This window comes from Durio zibethinus, chromosome 14, assembly GCF_047325235.1.
Source record: "Durio zibethinus cultivar Kanyao isolate XHJ-2024 chromosome 14, ASM4732523v1, whole genome shotgun sequence".
Lineage (NCBI taxonomy): Eukaryota > Viridiplantae > Streptophyta > Magnoliopsida > Malvales > Malvaceae > Durio > Durio zibethinus.
In genome coordinates, this window is record NC_143175.1 from 887807 (window position 1) to 905390 (window position 17584).

The 17584-nt window shown below is 36.7% G+C and overlaps 3 protein-coding genes and 1 pseudogene across 7 annotated transcripts; 1 reads left to right on the forward strand and 3 right to left on the reverse strand.

Moving 5' to 3' along the window:
- Nucleotides 1-315: 315 nt before the first annotated feature.
- On the reverse strand, nt 316-6208 carry LOC111293818 (uncharacterized). 3 transcript variants are annotated; one of them, XM_022886786.2, is made up of 10 exons: nt 5311-6208; nt 4874-5098; nt 4304-4582; nt 4137-4202; nt 3366-3860; nt 3193-3261; nt 2467-2631; nt 1857-2073; nt 1423-1764; nt 316-852 (listed from the first exon to the last, which is right to left on the reverse strand). In XM_022886786.2, exons 1-10 carry the CDS (start codon nt 6151-6153, stop codon nt 737-739), a joined length of 2817 nt encoding a protein of 938 aa, XP_022742521.1. In that variant the 5' UTR covers nt 6154-6208; the 3' UTR covers nt 316-736. The 3 variants fall into 3 exon arrangements, with proteins under 3 accessions (XP_022742521.1, XP_022742520.1, XP_022742519.1); XM_022886785.2 differs by having other exon boundaries at nt 4304-4588; XM_022886784.2 differs by having other exon boundaries at nt 4304-4624.
- A 1141-nt stretch (nt 6209-7349) lies between these two features.
- On the reverse strand, nt 7350-8908 carry LOC111295343 (Glycoprotein membrane precursor GPI-anchored). Its single transcript, XM_022888801.2, has 2 exons — nt 8682-8908; nt 7350-7952 (listed from the first exon to the last, which is right to left on the reverse strand). The coding sequence occupies exons 1-2, from the start codon at nt 8761-8763 to the stop codon at nt 7447-7449; spliced, it is 588 nt and encodes a 195-aa protein (XP_022744536.2). The 5' UTR covers nt 8764-8908; the 3' UTR covers nt 7350-7446.
- Nucleotides 8909-9626: 718 nt separating this feature from the next.
- LOC111295257 (NAD(P)-binding Rossmann-fold superfamily protein) lies at nt 9627-12671 on the forward strand. Its single transcript, XM_022888679.2, has 3 exons — nt 9627-10117; nt 10320-10696; nt 10827-12671. Exons 1-3 carry the CDS (start codon nt 9992-9994, stop codon nt 11206-11208), a joined length of 885 nt encoding a protein of 294 aa, XP_022744414.2. The 5' UTR covers nt 9627-9991; the 3' UTR covers nt 11209-12671.
- Nucleotides 11955-14196, reverse strand: LOC111295259 (nuclear transcription factor Y subunit C-3 pseudogene; annotated as a pseudogene). 2 transcript variants are annotated; one of them, XR_016327317.1, is made up of 3 exons: nt 13890-14196; nt 12374-13211; nt 11955-12237 (listed from the first exon to the last, which is right to left on the reverse strand). The product of XR_016327317.1 is annotated as a nuclear transcription factor Y subunit C-3 pseudogene, transcript variant X1 (transcript). The 2 variants fall into 2 exon arrangements; XR_016327318.1 differs by having other exon boundaries at nt 12374-13301; nt 13890-14182.
- Between the last annotated feature and the right edge of the window lie 3388 nt (nt 14197-17584).

A 17584-nucleotide genomic window follows, 5' to 3' on the forward strand; every position in this document is an offset into this window, starting at 1 on the left:
ATGCAGTTTAGCTTAATGACCATTACCCTTGCATTGGAGAGAGAAGGCAGGGTTCGAGCCCGGCTTAACCAGTTAGCCTTTTTCAATTAGACCAAAATGAAAAGGGGAAAAAGTTAGCCTTTATTTGTATCCGGAGAAGGGACCTCAGTCCTGGCCTGACTATCAACTAAGAATGCCTTTCAAATACTGACTCATGGAGTAGTATAATCTGTCATCCTGTGATAAGAGTTATAATTTTGACTGTAAGCAATCCAACAATATTCTAAATTATGAATTGCAGCAGCAAAACATACTGCCATTCAGGCTACACAGAAATGAGCAGGTTACAAAAAGCTTTTTACATTTCAATCATCGATGCTGCAGTACAATATGAGAAAAGAAAGACGCTGATGACTCTTATCTCTAGATGTGTGGGGTGCTTATTTTGATTCACCCGGTTCGGAAATGAATAATAGAATACAACTGAATCACAAAAAGCAAGAGGACGTTTCTACATCAAGTTGCTATATTACAGCTCTCTTAAAAAGAATGACAACCAATGAAGTAAACAATTGAATCCTTCCGTCAGATCGGATCTGGAAAACTCAAGTTCGCATTTTTATTTCCAGAGTGAAATTCCTGGACTTGGGCAACTCTGATTACAGTCAAGAAGCCTCATCCCGGACAGCAAAATTATTCAGCATGATCTCTGCCGCAAAACTTTTGGGAAATACACCTTTATTTTTCCATGGCATCTTCATTTTCTAACATGTATGTGGGGCAAATTTGGTGGATCACGACTTATTAAATTTGCCCACAAGTTGACAATGGTTAGAAAGTAATGCTGTCCATCCCAAACCACCATTTTCATGCCTGATTCAAGAGAATCAAGATAATGTTAGAGACTTATGTGAGTGCACCTTAAAAAGGTCAGATTCAGAATGTGATTGCAGAATTTACAAATTATTTTGCTCGGTTATATCCCCAGGTAAAACACAATCTTCTGGAATCAGTTATCACACTTTAGCTGTTAACTAAGTATGGCTATCATTTTGGTAAATCAGTATAATCTTTTAAGAAGGAAATTAATGTGTTTATAAGATCATGCTACAAAAAAAGTATCTACCGTATATTAGCTCTAAAAGAAACTTAAAAGCAAAGAACATAGATGATGTTTTTACAAGTTCAAAGATTATGGAACTTAGGTTCCAATATGTTATGGAGTATCAGGGTTATCTGAGAGGGTGATGTGTATCACCCATAAAACTACACTCTTAAAGACCCTATAGAGCAAGCAACTTTCATGACCTACCTACACCTTAAAGATGACAACATGAAATAACTTCTCTTTCTCTCTCTCTCTCTCTCTCCCTTTTCTTCTTTGTCCAAGATAAAGATATTACACCTAACATCCTCTAGGCTAAAAAACCAATATCTTCGTACCTGGCATTGTTCCTGCACTTACTCCTGATAGGTAGCACGTAGGTTCTTGTCCGGAGAAGACTTTTTTATAGAGTTCATGTGCATCAAAATCATCAGTACTCTGGATGGAACCAAGTAAAGCTTCAACATCATATTTTAAATCAGTAGGATCAGACAGACTTTGAAGGGCTTCGTCAAGTCCAGAACTTGACCACAAAGTAGAACACTCCCTCACAAGAGCAAAGAAGCTAGTGGGATATTCAGAACTAAACAATATCCAAGGCTTGTAGAGTTTGGTGGACAAAGATCCAACAATCTTCACAACTCTGAAAATTTCTCCAAGTGCAAGAATGTACTTTCTGCCTGTAAATGCGCAAAATATTATATTAACACTGTGAAGTTAAAACAACAAAGACTATATAAGATTTTATATGCTCGACTTTCAGGTGAAGCACCTTGAGGTTTAAATAGTAATTGATTGTGGATGTTTTTCTGTAATGATTGCTTCCAAATCGAAGCACCATGTTTCAGCTCTAGTGCACAAACAGACAAAATCCTTGACCATAAGGATACATAATTAGATTGATCCTCAACAGACCCCAATTTTAGAATCTTTAGTGTTGATACAGCATGTTTCAAGAGTTCAGTTGCCGATCTCAAATCCTTCTCTGCCTATTCAATTGAACATACAAGCCAGTGTCATGTCGTGGTCAAAGCCAGCAATAAGCAAAATAATCATCAATAAAATGGAAACAGAATATCTGAACTCTACCCAGCATTGAATATTCTGAGAGGTTAGTTCAGATATAGCCATTCATATTGAAAATACTAAATTTAAGAATATAAATATATGACAAACAGTGGCATGGAGGGGAAGCTTATGGATATTCAGTAGAGGATATCAGCTACATTCCCACTTAATACCAGCCTGTAAATGTACATCAACTTGATGTTTGACAAAACTAAAGCAACTATGCTTTTACATTTTAAAATGTCTCTCAAGACTTGCATCGAATCAATTTCTTGAAATAAGAACACATATGAATCAAAGCAAAAGACACACACCAGTGATAATTTCTCTGATAAGTGATATTCTGATTCAAGCACTTGAAACTTTTTTTCTTCCAGAACCTTGGCAAGTTCACTTAGGTAAATACTTCTTGACTGGAGATTCTCTGAGGTCATTTCTTTGGATATTGTGCCATCTTTTTGCAGTTCATTGCATACGCCCTACAACCATAAACAACAGACAAGATCAAGTCATTATTTGTCCAATACTCTATTGAGCAAACATGAACAACTAGACTCACATCTGAGGATGACACGATTTACTTGAATTTGGGCATGTTTAAATTGCTCAATGTGAGAAAGAATTGCTCAGTAAAATTTTAGAGGCTATTGTAAAACCAATGAAAGACAAAAAAGAAGATTCAATCACAAATCAAAACAATGCTACCAAAAGTTGCTCAGCAACATTTCAAAGGCTAATGTAAAACCAATCAAACATCACTATGCATCCTTTTCAGATAACATGGATAAATATAAGTCATGCAAAGCACTATCAAATCGAAAAAAAAGCTCCAGATCCTAATTAAAAGAGATTCATCTTCCAAATTTATGTTTTTGATATGAAGTAAGCAAGTGCCACAAGTTCAAGCAAAATAACAGAAAGGGGATTTTTGTATGCATTCTCCTGATCATTTTGGGATATATCTTTCAAATACAAAGAGAGTGTACAACTAATAAAAAGGGAAAGGAAAATTGCAAGAATGATCAGAAATAGCTGCCAACCTGGATTTCCTTCTCAATAGCTTTTACTTCAGCATCTTCACCAGAAGGAGCAGCACTACTTCGATCTTTCTAATAAAAAGCATATTTCAGAAACAAAATACTTTAAACATTACTATCAACAAAAAGGAGAAGGGCAAAAAAAAAAATAAAAAAATTTCAAGGACTCTACCAACCTTCATATTGTCAAGATGGCTAAGTGCAACAAAGCACAATTCAGCTGTCAATTTAGAGTAGAAGTCCACATAATCATTTAGCCCCATTTTGGTAGAGTATTCTTCATATGAATCTCCCAAACCAAGTGGAGAGTTCAGGTTTTCTCCTGTGGTTCCAGAAACAGCACCTTTAAATTCCCAGGAATCATCATCTAAATCATCATCACCATTTACTAAATTGGAATCCACCTCTGTCTGGGAGGAAAGAAGTCCTTTTTCACTTGGATTGCTTATGTGATTTAAAGAAGCATTTTTCTCAGCTTGACTATATAAACTTGAAATAAGATCATTGATAGATATATTTGAATGAGTATCCTTCATGTCAACTCTTAGAGAGGGAGGTTTGTGAGTGGAAACATCTTCATATCTCAATGAATCATCAGTTTCAAGTTCTGCATCACCAAAGATGGTTAGAGGTAAGGCTCCCTTGTGTTTCTCCACTGTTTCCTCATTCCCCTGAGCACATTAAAGGGAAGATGAATAGAGATTGAAGAAGAAAATTTTCCAATGAAAGTATGTAACCCTAGTAAACTGCACTTTTCTCTCAATGACAAACAAAATACAATATGTTAGATGAGGAGGCAAATCTCATGCAACAGTCATTTAACGCTTAACATGTAATCAATTTGTAGAAGCTTAGCACAATATACAGGATTAAACAATGCCTCATCAGTTGGAATTTTTATGAATGACATTTTACTGAAGCATTTTGCATACTAAATGAACCAAAACCTGGATATGACTGTCAAATGAATAGTCTTCCAGTCCAGAAGAAGCATCAGCATCCTTTCGCTCTTCCTACATATATATGTATAAAAAAATATTGAAGTTTGATAAGGCAGATTGTTTGAGATAAAAAGAAAGAAACAAGAATGAATATCAAATCAATCAATTCATACCTTAGTCTTCGATTCATTTCCTGAAATTGTGTCCCTAAAAGCCCAGGACATTTTGTCAGGTTCAATATTTTTATCAACTGGCGAAGAAATCACACCATTTTTGGTATCATTCTGTTTGCTTTGAGATCCAAAACTAGGGGAGAAACTAAATCCTAAGTCCCATTCACCAGGATTGTTAGAGATTCCGCCTGATGTGACAAAAAACATACTGGAACCATTCATGCCATTCCCAAATCCAAAGCCGAATTCAGTTCCCTTAGGATTTTCCTGCTCTCTGCCCTGAACCTTCAAAGTAGTAAATAAAATGGAGTCCCTGAACAACTTGTGGATATGTGAAAAAGAATTATATATATATATATATATATAATCAACTTAAAGTACAAAAAGTTTTTATAATTAAAATAAAGCCTCCCTTTAGGTATGCACAAGAGCAAAATGCAAATATATACATCTTACACGATAGAACACCAGTACCAACAAACCATCACCACTAATAAAGAAACAGAACTTTGTGGTTATATTATTGACAAGGATTTTCCACCTATCAAAATAAAAGAAAGTAACTTTTACCTTAGCATTGCCAGTTCCAGAGACTGTCTCTGATTCTGCAGTCTTGAATTCCCATCCACCATTATCACCAAACTCCTCATTTTCGTCAACTAAACTAGAGTTCAACATACTTGCATTTGAGATCACCCCACTGACATTCGAATTCAGCCCATTGGCATTTGTACCCAACGGATCCCAACTCAATATGGGCACATTGAAATTTGACATTGGTTCATTCTGATCAATCTGACAAAACCAAAAAAAGTTCAAAATAATATCAATAAAGCACCCTTTAAAAAGAATTCTTCCAGCTTCTTACTTTCTAGAACTCTCATTTATCTAAACCGGGATTAAGTATGGAAATTTCCATGCAATTCTCAGTTCTTTTCAAACAACAAAACATGAACACTGGAAACGACATTTCCAATCAAAAAAAAAAAAAAAAAACAAAACTTTACCTTCAAATTTTCAGCTTCAGCTTCTGCTTTTGATTCTGCACCTTTAAATTCCCACCCATCATCCTCCTCATCATCAATCAAATCGGAAGTACCCCCATTCAGATCAAATGTCAACCCATTCTGATCCAAACCCGTACTATTTGAGCCCAAATTCCCTTCTTTTCTTTCCATCCCAAATACATCACCATTTGAACCCAAAGTATCCTCTTTTTTATCCAAAGCAGGAGCATTTCCACTCAAATCCAACGCATCCACCTTAAAACCCGACCCGTTTAACCCCAAATTCAATCCGTTCCAATTCCAAGTCTCTACCTTTGGATTCAAATCAACTCCCTTCTTAACATCCAAACCCGACCCAAACCCATTTCCCTCCTTTTCCTTCTCATTTTTCTTATGCAAATCCGCTATCAATTCATTCAAATCCGATCCTTTTCCCTTCAAATTCCCATCTTTTTTAGGAAACGAAAACGAACCTGCCACACCGTTAAACCCTGCGTCCACTGCTCCAGACTCCTCTTCTTTATCTTCTTCCCCAAAAATCGATAACGGTAAAGCTCCGGTCAGCTTGGCCCATCCGTTTTTCGCTGGCTCAGCTCGGATCGGATCCGAGTCGGGCTGAGTTGGAGGGGACGAGTTGGGAAAGGGATCGAAGTGGAAATGATTGACGGGAAGAGATTCACCACCGGAGATAGCATTGTCAGAGTTGATGAAATCTCCCCAATCATCGTCGTCGTTAACGATGGTCTTTGTGGTGGAAAAATCTGGACCGTTGATTGAGTGCGACGATAAGGAAGATATGAATATGAAGTCGCCGAAGCCTTCTTCGTCGTCATATTCCGCCATGGTTTCAAAGGCTTCGAAAAGCTCCCTTTTCTTCCCTGTTTTCGCGCGGTCGATCGGTTGATCAGAAAATCTGAGCTTTTTTTCTAGTGCGTTATTTTGAAGAAGGGGTGCGCAGGTTTAGGGTGTGCGCACCCTTCACAATTAAAAAGGTTTGGCCCATTTCCTCGAAAATTAAAGGGCTTGGACCCACTGCTTGACCTGTCTTAAGGGCCCATTTTTTTAATAGTAAAAATTAGATTAAATAATTCATATATTTTTCATCGTGTCAAATGTATAAAATATAAAAATTATTATATTAAATTTGTATTGATAAAATAAATACGAAATATAATTTTATTTTTATTAAATTTATATAAATTTTATTAAAATTTTAAATCATGCTATTTTTATATTTTTTATATTATTTTTATATTGTATTACATTATAAATATATAAAAGAAGAATCAATTTTAAGAATGCAAACATAAATATGGATATGTTATTATTTTGAAAAATTATACAATAGAGTTTTCATATTTCAGAATTGAAGACAAATAGTAATCTCTTAATCCCCATTTAACATGTTTTTATTTTGAAAAATTATCACACTAGATTGATATTGACATCAAATTAAAATACTAATAGTAAGTTGTTATAGTGAAAGACATATCTTCATAAAAATCAGGTACTCAGTCCGACGTTAAGTCAAGAAGGCGTCAGAGTCTTGAACACTGATTAAAATACTTTAGTTATATGTCTGATCTATGGAATGCTTGTGGTTGATATTATCTTGACAAGTTGATCGATCTACACCCTATTAAAATAGTATCAGATAGTATTGTCAAGATTTTACAAAATTAAAAACTCAAAATTGAAACCGTCAGTTGTCATAGCTTTGACCATACTACCTTATGCTGTGCATAAAAATGATACCATCAAATATCTTTCTCCTGGCTATTACTCTCTTTTTCTAAAAGAAAAAGTTTTATTTATTACATTCTTGAATATTTTGTTTCTTTCAACTCTTGATGCATTGGTTGAATTGATTAGTATACTTTGTTTTCCACCTAATTATCAAGTTTAATTGTTGAAACAAATGAAATTTTTAAAAAATAAAAATATTTAAATATGTAAAGAATTATATGGTTCAAGATTATTATTGAAAATTACATATCACTTTCTAATTAAGCATGATGAACAAAGTTTGAACACAAATGTCATACACAAAGCAAAATACAAAGTCTTCCCACAAATCAAAGTCCACAAGGTATCAAAGAACAACACATAGAAAAGAAGAGAGGAGTTCAAGCAATTTCAGTGCAAAAGACAAGGAACAAAACCCAACAAGAAAAGTAGCATGTAATGATGGCCTAGGCCCACCTTTGCATTAACCAAAGAATAAGCTCCATTGGCAAGGCTCCCTGCTGGGGTGTTGGCGGCAAGGACAACCACCATCCACTCATCTTCCGAATCAAGCCCGATTCCAGTGAAGCTCGAATCGTTTATGAACTTGGAGTAATGAGTGCGTGTGAAGTTGGTAAGAACAAGAGTTGGAACCAGTTTCGGTACGCAAACAGGCAGCACGATTACATCACTTGTGGTGTTGACATCAATGCCGCACTTTGATATTGCCTTTGGATATTCGGATAGTTTAGTCTCGTTGCCTCGTGAAATGCTGGGGTTCGTACATGGCTGGTCGTCGTCTATGTCATCTGCAATTTTCTCTGCTACACAATGTGCGTTTTTGTTCTTGTTGAATGCTGGGAGGTTCACCGATGTCCTGTAACTGTTGAGTCCTTGAAGAAGATTGTCTTCCTCATCTGTCAATAGTGGGAAAAAAATGTCAAATTATAGGAAGAAATGTGCAGGCAGATTATACTCATGAATGCCAGATGCTGAAATTCAAATCGAATCCCAGACCTACTAGATGCTATAGTGAGATGAACCAACTGAACTAAACTTCAAAATCAATGATGGCCATCGTCAATATGTTGCAAAATGAAGAGATCAAGTAACATTTGATCATGCATCACTTGACAAAGAAACGTCAGTCCATAATTGCTATCTTCTCAGTTGCCCTATGCATTATCAATTATTGGAATGTGTTGTCAAATAAAAGCCGCTGCTTAAAAAAAGAACGCAATTTTGCACACATAATATGATATTTTCATCTATCGGTTTGAAGTTTTTATTTTAATTTTCATTTAATCAGATTTTATTAAGGATTTTTACAAATTTTATTTAAAAAATTTCATCCACATGCATGCTTCAAAGTAAACTCAAAACAAGGACTAAAATATCTAGGAACTGATAAATAATGCAGAAAATTTGGTAGATTTATTTGCATGCATTAAATTAAAACTTCTGTGACTGCAGCACTGAAGTCTTGATAATTAATTTCTTATTGTCAAAAATGAAAAAAAAAATTTAGAATACCAAAAAGGCTTGAAAACATACACATTCAAACCTCAGCATATATATATATATATATATATATATATCTCAGTCTCCTGCAAAGCAAGAGAAGGTAAAGAGATCTAGAGAGTTACCATTACTGTGAACAGGATGAGAAAGCAAGAAAATGGCAAGAACAACCACAAAGAAGAAGTGGGAAGGTTTGAGAGAGGCCATGGCAAGCTTCTAAATTAATCCCAATGTTGCGAGGAAAGCTGAGGAAGGGAAGCAGATAAAGAAAAAGAAAAGGGGTCTCAGCTGGCTGCAAGCTTTTGTATGGAATAAGCTTTATTTGAATTGGATACTTCTTCTCTTCTTCTTCTTCTTTTTTTATGGTTTGCCTTGGATGTCAAGCAGTTTACAGGTGCCACTTTATGGATTCGTTACTCAAGAAGAAAACGTGTGCTATACTGACATGTAAAAGTTGAGGCTTGAGAGGGCTCCACGTGGACTACATGCAAAAGTATTGAGTTTTTTTGAGTTAAAGGCTAGAAGGTTTGAGTAATCCGGCTCAAATTTTTCAAAGACAGTCTACAGGCAAACTTGCAATGAAGGTCAAGAATCCCTTTTTCTCTTATAACCTTATGACCTGTTGAAGAATATGGAGTGAAATGAAAAAAGGCTTAACATGAAATGCCATTGAATCAAATGTTCATTTTATCTGCAATTTTTTCCTTCATACCATAGTGCAACTTGTATTAATAGCTTTGCAAAAGTGAAAAGGCAATTGAGGAAAGAAAAGGGATGGCTGGTTGTGAAATTAAATGTAGAGCCATATCACTCTCCCCCTGCATTAAAAAATAAAATAAAATGACCATATACTATATATTTTCTGATAAAACATAAGTCTGTTTAAAAAAATAAAAATTTTAAAAAATAAAATATTTTTCTTTTTATTTTTTTTTCTCATACTAACAGTTGTATCCTGCATTTTACTGATCAAGTGAAGTTTCATCCACAAGAAAAAAAAAAGGGTTAAGTCCATTTGTCATAGTTCAGAAATACAGATCAAAAGAGATCAGTTCACCTGAGTACCTGGTAAGAAATTGCCCCGTTCTCAAGGATCATGCTAGAACATTCTCACTTCACATGGGTCCCCATGTCAACAAAAACGTCCGTTTCCACAGACGTGCCCACTGCAGGCGGATGACATGACACGTGGACACCTTGCTGCCACGTAACCGTAGGTGTCCACCTGGAAACTCATTATATTAGCATTTGCATTAACTTTTCCCATTCACTGGACAGATCAAAATCCTATACTATATAAGTTTTCTCCTCCACTTAGTTCCATCAGACCTTTTCTACTGTAGTTTCTTGGTGTCCAAACAAAACCCAACTTAGAGTTGATAGAAATCACTTTCCGAGGAGTCATCAGAGACCTGTTAGATTGTTTGAGATCAGAATGGCTTCTAAAGAGCAGCAGCAGTTTCCTCCTCAGAAACAGGATGCGCAGCCTGGAAAAGAACATGTCATGAATCCTATCCCTCAGTTCACCAACCCTGATTACAAGCCTTCTAACAAACTTCAAGTATGGTTTCCGCACAAACCAATGACACATTATATATAAGTTGCCTTCTTTTATTTGTACAATGAGATAGGTCATCAGCTTTTCAATTTTCATTTGCATTACTACAATAAGAAGCTATCATAAAAATGGCTCCTGGATAGTCTTGTTCCTCATGGAAATACTAAATGCATGCCTGTTTGAATAATTTTTTTCCCTTTTGCAGGGGAAGGTGGCTTTAGTTACTGGAGGTGATTCTGGGATTGGCCGAGCCGTTTGCCTCTGCTTTGTCCGAGAGGGTGCAACCGTGGCGTTTACCTATGTGAAGTCTCAGGAGGACAAGGATGCAGAGGACACTCTGGAGATGCTGAGAAAGAATAAGACGCCAGATGCAAAGGACCCTATGGCTATATCTGCTGATTTGGGGTTTGATAAGAACTGCAAAAAGGTTGTTGATGAGGTGGTGAACGCGTATGGTCGGATTGATATTCTGGTTAACAATGCAGCAGAACAGTACAAGGCAAGCAGTGTGGAGGAGATAGATGAGGAGAGGCTTGAAAGGGTGTTTAGGACTAATATCTTTTCTTACTTCTTCATGGCCAGGTGATGCTTTAAATTTTCTTAAAGAATTAAGGGCAATGACTTGATTGAATACCATGTAAAAAGCTTAACAAAATTAGTAAAACGTGATACAATAACAATGGTAATTGATTTTGTGATGTGATATTTATAGGCATGCTTTGAAGCACATGAAGGAAGGCAGTTCCATAATAAACACAACATCGGTAAATGCATATAAAGGCAATGATAAGCTACTTGATTACACAGCAACCAAGGGTGCCATTGTGGCTTTCACTAGAGCCCTTTCACTACAGCTTGTGAACAAAGGCATACGTGTCAATGGTGTTGCACCTGGGCCCATATGGACTCCATTGATACCAGCATCCTTTGATGAAGAGGAGACTGCCAAGTTCGGATCCAACGTGCCAATGAAAAGAGCTGGCCAGCCTATCGAGGTTGCACCATGCTATGTGTTCCTTGCATGTAACCACTGCTCCTCCTACATAAGCGGCCAAGTCCTCCATCCAAACGGTGGTGTTATAGTGAATGCTTGATATGGCCATATGGGGTTAAGCCAAGCTCTTTGCTTTTAGTGTTTTTTATTATGCTATCAGTAGCGTTTACTACTATTTGCTGTATGTAAGAGTGGTAAGCAGTCTCTATTTCCAAATGTAAGTAGCTTTTGACCTGGCAGCCTCAATGCTAAGAGTCAAATGTGTGCTTAAAATGATTTTTTTTTTTGTAGAAAACATCTATATATTGTCCTTGGTGTCTCTAAGAAGTAATAACGGAACTAAGCAGGAGCCACCTGATACTGGGTCAGATGTTTATATCTGTTGGTCACTTTTGTGAGTTGTCTGTTGGCTTGGGATGAAAATTAACCACCAATCTACAGCAGGATTGCCATTGGTTTCCATTCTGCACTTACAAAGCTGTAGCATACCCTTTTTCCAAGTTTTGATAAACACTATATCTTTGATTTTCGATGTGACTAAAGGGCAGATAAATTTCCTGCGTACACACAGGTTTCCATTAAAAAAAGGGAGAGAGGGATGTTTCAACTCAATGATTGGTAGGCACTCGACTGCTACAAGGAATCCATGCAACTTTAAGCTGATGTCTTTAGAGTCGAAATATGCAAGGCATTGAAGTTTTATCAGCATGGGCCATTTTTCAAGCTTGGAAGTTGCCATGTCTGGAGAAGGTATCCTCTATTTCTGTCCAGGAATTCGGTTGAGTTGAGAGAGGAATACAAACTAGAGTGTCAGGGGAGATCCTTGACATTCTCAATTTAGGACGATTGAAAAAGGAAATAAGTGCTTCATGATAAAATTTCTAGATATTTCTATTTTTACATCTCTAAGTAATCATTCCAACTAGAAACGCGGTAGCAAAACAAGATTGAAAAAGGAAAGGGTGCATGGAAAGGAAAAGTAAATTGTTCAAACATGATTAGTCATTCTTCCAGAATAGTATTTACAAAAAGTATGATCTTCAGCTAGAATCTTGACCAAGGCTTTTGACCAGTAGATGCCTCCTTATTCCGTTCCATTGAACATTCCCAAGATGTCCCAAGGAATTGTCTGTAATCAATTGAAAAAGCAAGCAAAGATAAGAATATAAGAAATGAAAGTTCTCAAGGAATGAAATTGCAACTAGAGCAATTATTCTACTTTCTGCGGTTCCACTTTCCGATTCACGTTAAAAGTATCAAATTACCTTCTTACGTTCTATGCTAGAGCTTCTAATGGTCAGAGGATGACTGTTGTTGCTCAGGACCTTTTGGCCACATCTGTTGCACCATGTAGGGGTGAGGCTGCTGGGCATACATAGAAGGGTCCACCACAGGCTTCCCCATAATCATTCCCGGAGTCCCAACATGAGGTGCATGCTGGGTAGGCATGTAATATGACAGCGCCTCAGCAGGTCCTCCAAGAGGCATTGTTCCTCTTGAAATTGATGCAAGAACTTCATCTTTCAAATCCTCCCTCGGAACTATGTCAACTAAGAAATCAAATATGTCAGTCCTGGTAATTGCTGCTGCAATATCATTTTTCTGAAGTGTCCTCCTTTTGTTCTCTTCTGTGTGATTCCATGAACGCAATGTCAATTCTAAGATGAACATTTCACATGCCCTGGCAAAAATGACAGGAGCCTCAGCTGATATCATCCTCACATCTTCATCAGCTTTCATGATCTTCTTGATCCTGGCTAAGGGAAGGCTATGGTTCTTGAAATCAGTAACTTTCTCAATTTCTTGATACTGATTTGCCCAAAATGCCTGAAGTTGTTGCTGAAGTTGCTGTAGCTGCTGCTGGTGGATTTGCTGATAAGCAAGTTGGTGCTGTGCAAGTTGAGCTCCCGTTGGCTGACTGGTGGATTGAATGCCTCCAACTGATGTTACAACTGACCCTGGATTTGGGGCCCCAGTCACTTGGTTTTGATACGGGTTCGTGCCATAAGGCACCTGAACTCCGCTACCAGTGATCCCCATAGCTGGGGGCTGTCCATGTCCTTGCTGATCCATTCTAATCTGGTGAACCAATACTTAATGCCTCTGCTTCAAATAAAACAGGAAATGTAGCAAGAAACTTTTATTGCATTCTAAATATCCGAAGTCGAATAAGCCTTCTAGACAAGATCAACTCTTTTACAAGGAAAATAAAAAAAGAAAAGCCAGAAAATCAGTGGAATTTCAAATTTATTGATTTCTACTAAGATCCTTTATATGCAAATTGTGTTTGAAACATACAAAAAAACCATCCATCATTTTCCCTTTTTCTTTGTTATTTCCCGAAATCAATTCCACTAATACCTTAACATGCAGGATCAAGTTCCATTAGTGATTCAAAGCAAGACCTACTTATGCTTAGCACAGAAATTACCAGCATTTCCAGGAGGACCATAACATAAAACACCTTAAAACAAAACCTGTTGCTTCCATACAAATTAAAGATAATTCCTGAAAATAGAGTCATTTTTGCTGCAAAAACGTGAATTTCATCCTGATTTACCTAATAAAATTCTCCATCCAAAAAGAAAAAAAAAAAACAAAAAGAACGAAAAGATTGTAATTGGTCGGCAGCTTATTCAATCAAACAAAACCAACATGTTTGCATTTGAGACGATCATTCAAATAACATCTTCTAAACCAACACAGATACGTATATGAGTGTATATTATACGTATAAAAGAAATAATACAAAAAGCTTATATTTTAAGGGAAAAATTATACCTTGATTGGAAGACTGAGAAGAACCTGAGACAAACAACTGAAAAAAGAACTGAGATGTAAAGAGACGGGAAGCTTCCAAGATCAAAAGGGCAAAATTGGGTAAAAGGTTTTTTAAGAGAAATTTTCTCGTACGGTGAGAAAGATCCAATTTTGGAAAATTTTCGGGTTGAGATATAGAAAGAGAATGAACTTTGAAGATATTTTCTCGTACAAACTAACCTTGGATTGGAAACAACAAAAGCTGAAGTTGTTTCTGTTGTTATTGTGAGTTCTATGTTCAGTTTTGACCCATAATGTCAGAACGCGGAAGCTACTTTTTATTGGGTCTTCCCTGCTTTTTCATTCCTCTTTTTGGTTTTCTGACGAAATTACCCTTTTCCTGAAATTACCTTCTGAATTAAGCTTGTTTTGTTTGGCTTTGGGGGGTGACCTTTTTTTTTTTTTTTTTTTTAATTCTCTTCTCTTCCTAATGTTGAGGTGTGTTTGCCTGCATCAAAATAAAATGATATTGATTTGGTTCGAGTTTGCAAGATCAAATTTTGCATTTTTAGATGTTATAAGAATTGATGATTTGCCTTGCTATTCTTATAGATTATAACTTACAAATTCATGTTTAAGTTAAGTATGTTTGTGACATGTTAAAATATCAGATTTCTTAAAATAAATTTATCAATAAATTCAAATTGTATAAAAGAAGTTGTAGTATGAAGATAAAAGAAAAAGTTATAAGTTTGAGATTTAAATTTTAAACTTAATAAATACTTTCTTAAAGATGAATACGTTAATCAATTGAATAATACTTCGAGTTAAAATTAATAAATCATTTTAACATATGGAAAGATCCCTCCTCAGGCTGGTCAGCCTCTATTTAATGGGAAGATCCAGCAGCTAAGCATCCAATACTTAATGTTCCAGTCAAGACTGTGATAGTATGCACATTCCAGGGTAGGATAATCCAATTGCAATACTTAGTATGTAGGAACCTGCTTCTCAAAAGGTTTATAGCTTTTACATTCCTGGCAGCAAAACTGGTGGACTTTGCCTGTGCTTTCATAGCACCAGTTAGCTCCTTATATAACTGGTATACACAGTTCATTTGTTAATGCTGGCAATTTCATGGTATATGTAGCTGTGAGAGCTAAGTTTAAGCAGTCATCAGACTAGAAGAATCTGGCCTTTCAAACATAGCATACAATCATCTGGAAAATGCTTTGGACTAGTTGGGGAGTGTAGCTTTTTGGGGCTTCATTTAACCAAATCAAGAATTCTGCAAGGTAAAAGCAAGAAAATGCAACCAAGAACATGTAAACCATTGTGTAAGAACATATTATAAATCATATTATGCTTAGACTGTTGTACTATTAAACAAGTAATTCATTATAATACTGGAGAATCTACCAACTGCCAGATGAAAAATACAATTCCCTCCCAAGATAAAAGTTATCTATCTAGAAATTGCAGACAAAAACTCCCTCAATTCCTTTAATTCATCCTCCTTTGACACAATGAATGTATACAACTCTGGCACCTTGAAACACTGGGACAAGTAGACAACCAACATATATAGTAGCTTTTGAAGCTCTCCAATCTCCATGAATCAGCATTAATGAATTGAATGCCTTCAGCTTAGTGGATCAGACCAATCACCCGGAAAATTTAGCAATGATCAAGATAACTAGTGTGAAAATGATATAAAGGCCAACAAGGCAGAATCCCCAAAATCAAGGCACCTGGAATCTAGACCAAGTTAAAACCGATAGAGATCCATCAGGCTCAAAAGCAAGAAGAAGACAAATGCAATAATGATGCCAATGTGGAAATGAAGCTGATAGGCTTTTGGATAAACCTGAGCTGTTTGCATTACCAAAGCCGTTCCAAGCCCAACAGGCATCTTAAACATCGGCCCAGTGAAGCATCAAGCCATGGCCATTGCTGGATGGCCTGCTAAGATCTGCCACCGAGTTTCGCCATGCAAGTATTGAGTCCAAGTAGTGCTGGAGGCAATTCAAGAAGTGATCCAAGGGCTGCCAAGCAATTCAGCAATTCCCCAGCAACAGTGGATATCCGGAACACACTCATGTCCAAAGCCACAACCACTACGGGCATTTGCTCGCTCTTTGGGGGTTCTTTTTCCAATATAAAGTGAAGGACAGCTAGAGAGAAGCTTGCAAAGAGTACTTACTACAAACCAGAATGCGAAACGGGTGTTTGGAAGGAGGAAAACTATGGGGTGATCTAATGGCATGAATGAGTTGCAATCATATAAGAGGGCTAGAAGGCAAAGGGCAATATTCACAGATAGGTAGAACATATTCCATGCAGAAGGGGAAGTTTCTCGAATAGTGAGCTTGAGAAGAAATGAGATAGGAACCTTCCATGCTTTTGAGATCTGCATAGAAAAAATACAAAATATTAGGGAAGAGGGATGGTCGAAGTTTATGTGTACAAGCAAAAACATGACTGAGCTGAACCAAAAACCTGGCAAGTTAGATCTCAATTCGAGAAAATTCATGGAACCTATTCCTTTTTCTAGCTCCTAGCATGAAGTAATAAGCAAAATAACATTCCTGTTTTAGCCATTAAGTTGTCAGGTAAATACAAATATTGCACTTATACCTTCAAGGCCTAACAATCTTGCATTGGACTCCTACGTACCCAATATTTCTGAACATTAAGGAACCCAAATCAATGTGGTATAATTTCATATTTCCAGGTGTATAGCTTAGTTCCATTTTTACAGGTACAAGGATGACAGCATTGACATCAAGGGAAGAATGAACTTCAACAACATATAAACTGCAGTATACTTTGTGATTTCTACAGCCATGGGCCCCATGGACAAGAAAATATTCTACATATCCATCCCTGGAAGGAAGGCTCCTCTCTACACTATTGGTTTTATGTTCATAGCATCCTACATGCACATTCTTCAATTCACAGCAAAGGAACATGGAAAAATTTGCTCAGCTTCTCATCAAATGCATGTAGTATTTCTTGATTGGATTTTGGGGCTACAGACATTGATGAATCACCAGTTTTCCACCTTTTCTTTTGATCAGGTATTTCTAACTCTGCCGCCAGAGATTACAGATCCAGAAGATATCATTAAAGCGTCATTGTCAATCTCTGATTCATCCTCCTCTTCACATAGTGGCACAGCCCCAAACTTGAGTGTTGTCCAAGTCCACTTATTGGGTTCCATTACGATTACCATAGCATAAATGGTTAAAGTAGTGGCAGATGGGTCATGGTCTCATGGCCCCTCCTGCCCAAATCATCAAAACCTAGAAAAACAAATGGCCTCATGGGTCAAGCCATTAACCTGGAACGAATAAAAAACCAACAAGCATGAAAACATTCACTTTCAAAAACTCAAAGCATGGTGCTACTCGCTGGAGTTTCTTCAAAGCTAATATTTGAAGATTGCAATCATAGCAAAGATTTAGTAGTCAAAAGCTGAAGCCAAATGGACCCTTTTTCTAAGATTAGATGGGGATTGATGCCCAACATGTTTTCATATTTGAAACCAACATCATTAAAAATACATTTGGTACATCTTTTGAGAAAGCAACTGATCTGTACCCCCCATTGGCCCATTCTCTTTTGTGACCATTCATCCTAGATCCCTCAAACTTCACCTACATTTTCTTCTACGTGGTAACCATACTAGTATTTAATTGTCCAAGACTTAAAAA

Excerpts from the sequence above, each read along its gene's own strand:
- LOC111293818 (XM_022886784.2), bottom strand. The coding sequence starts at position 6,153 with ATGGCGGAATATGACGACGAAGAAGGCTTCGGCGACTTCATATTCATA. Across the intron at positions 5,099-5,310 it reads CTGAAGCTGAAAATTTGAAG|ATTGATCAGAATGAACCAAT; the intron begins GTAAAGTTTTGT and ends TGGTTTTGTCAG. Across the intron at positions 2,632-3,192 it reads CTATTGAGAAGGAAATCCAG|GGCGTATGCAATGAACTGCA; the intron begins GTTGGCAGCTAT and ends TTATGGTTGTAG.
- LOC111295343 (XM_022888801.2), bottom strand. The coding sequence starts at position 8,763 with ATGGCCTCTCTCAAACCTTCCCACTTCTTCTTTGTGGTTGTTCTTGCC. Across the intron at positions 7,953-8,681 it reads TCATCCTGTTCACAGTAATG|ATGAGGAAGACAATCTTCTT; the intron begins GTAACTCTCTAG and ends CACTATTGACAG.
- LOC111295257 (XM_022888679.2), top strand. The coding sequence starts at position 9,992 with ATGGCTTCTAAAGAGCAGCAGCAGTTTCCTCCTCAGAAACAGGATGCG. Across the intron at positions 10,118-10,319 it reads AGCCTTCTAACAAACTTCAA|GGGAAGGTGGCTTTAGTTAC; the intron begins GTATGGTTTCCG and ends TCCCTTTTGCAG. Across the intron at positions 10,697-10,826 it reads TCTTACTTCTTCATGGCCAG|GCATGCTTTGAAGCACATGA; the intron begins GTGATGCTTTAA and ends TGATATTTATAG.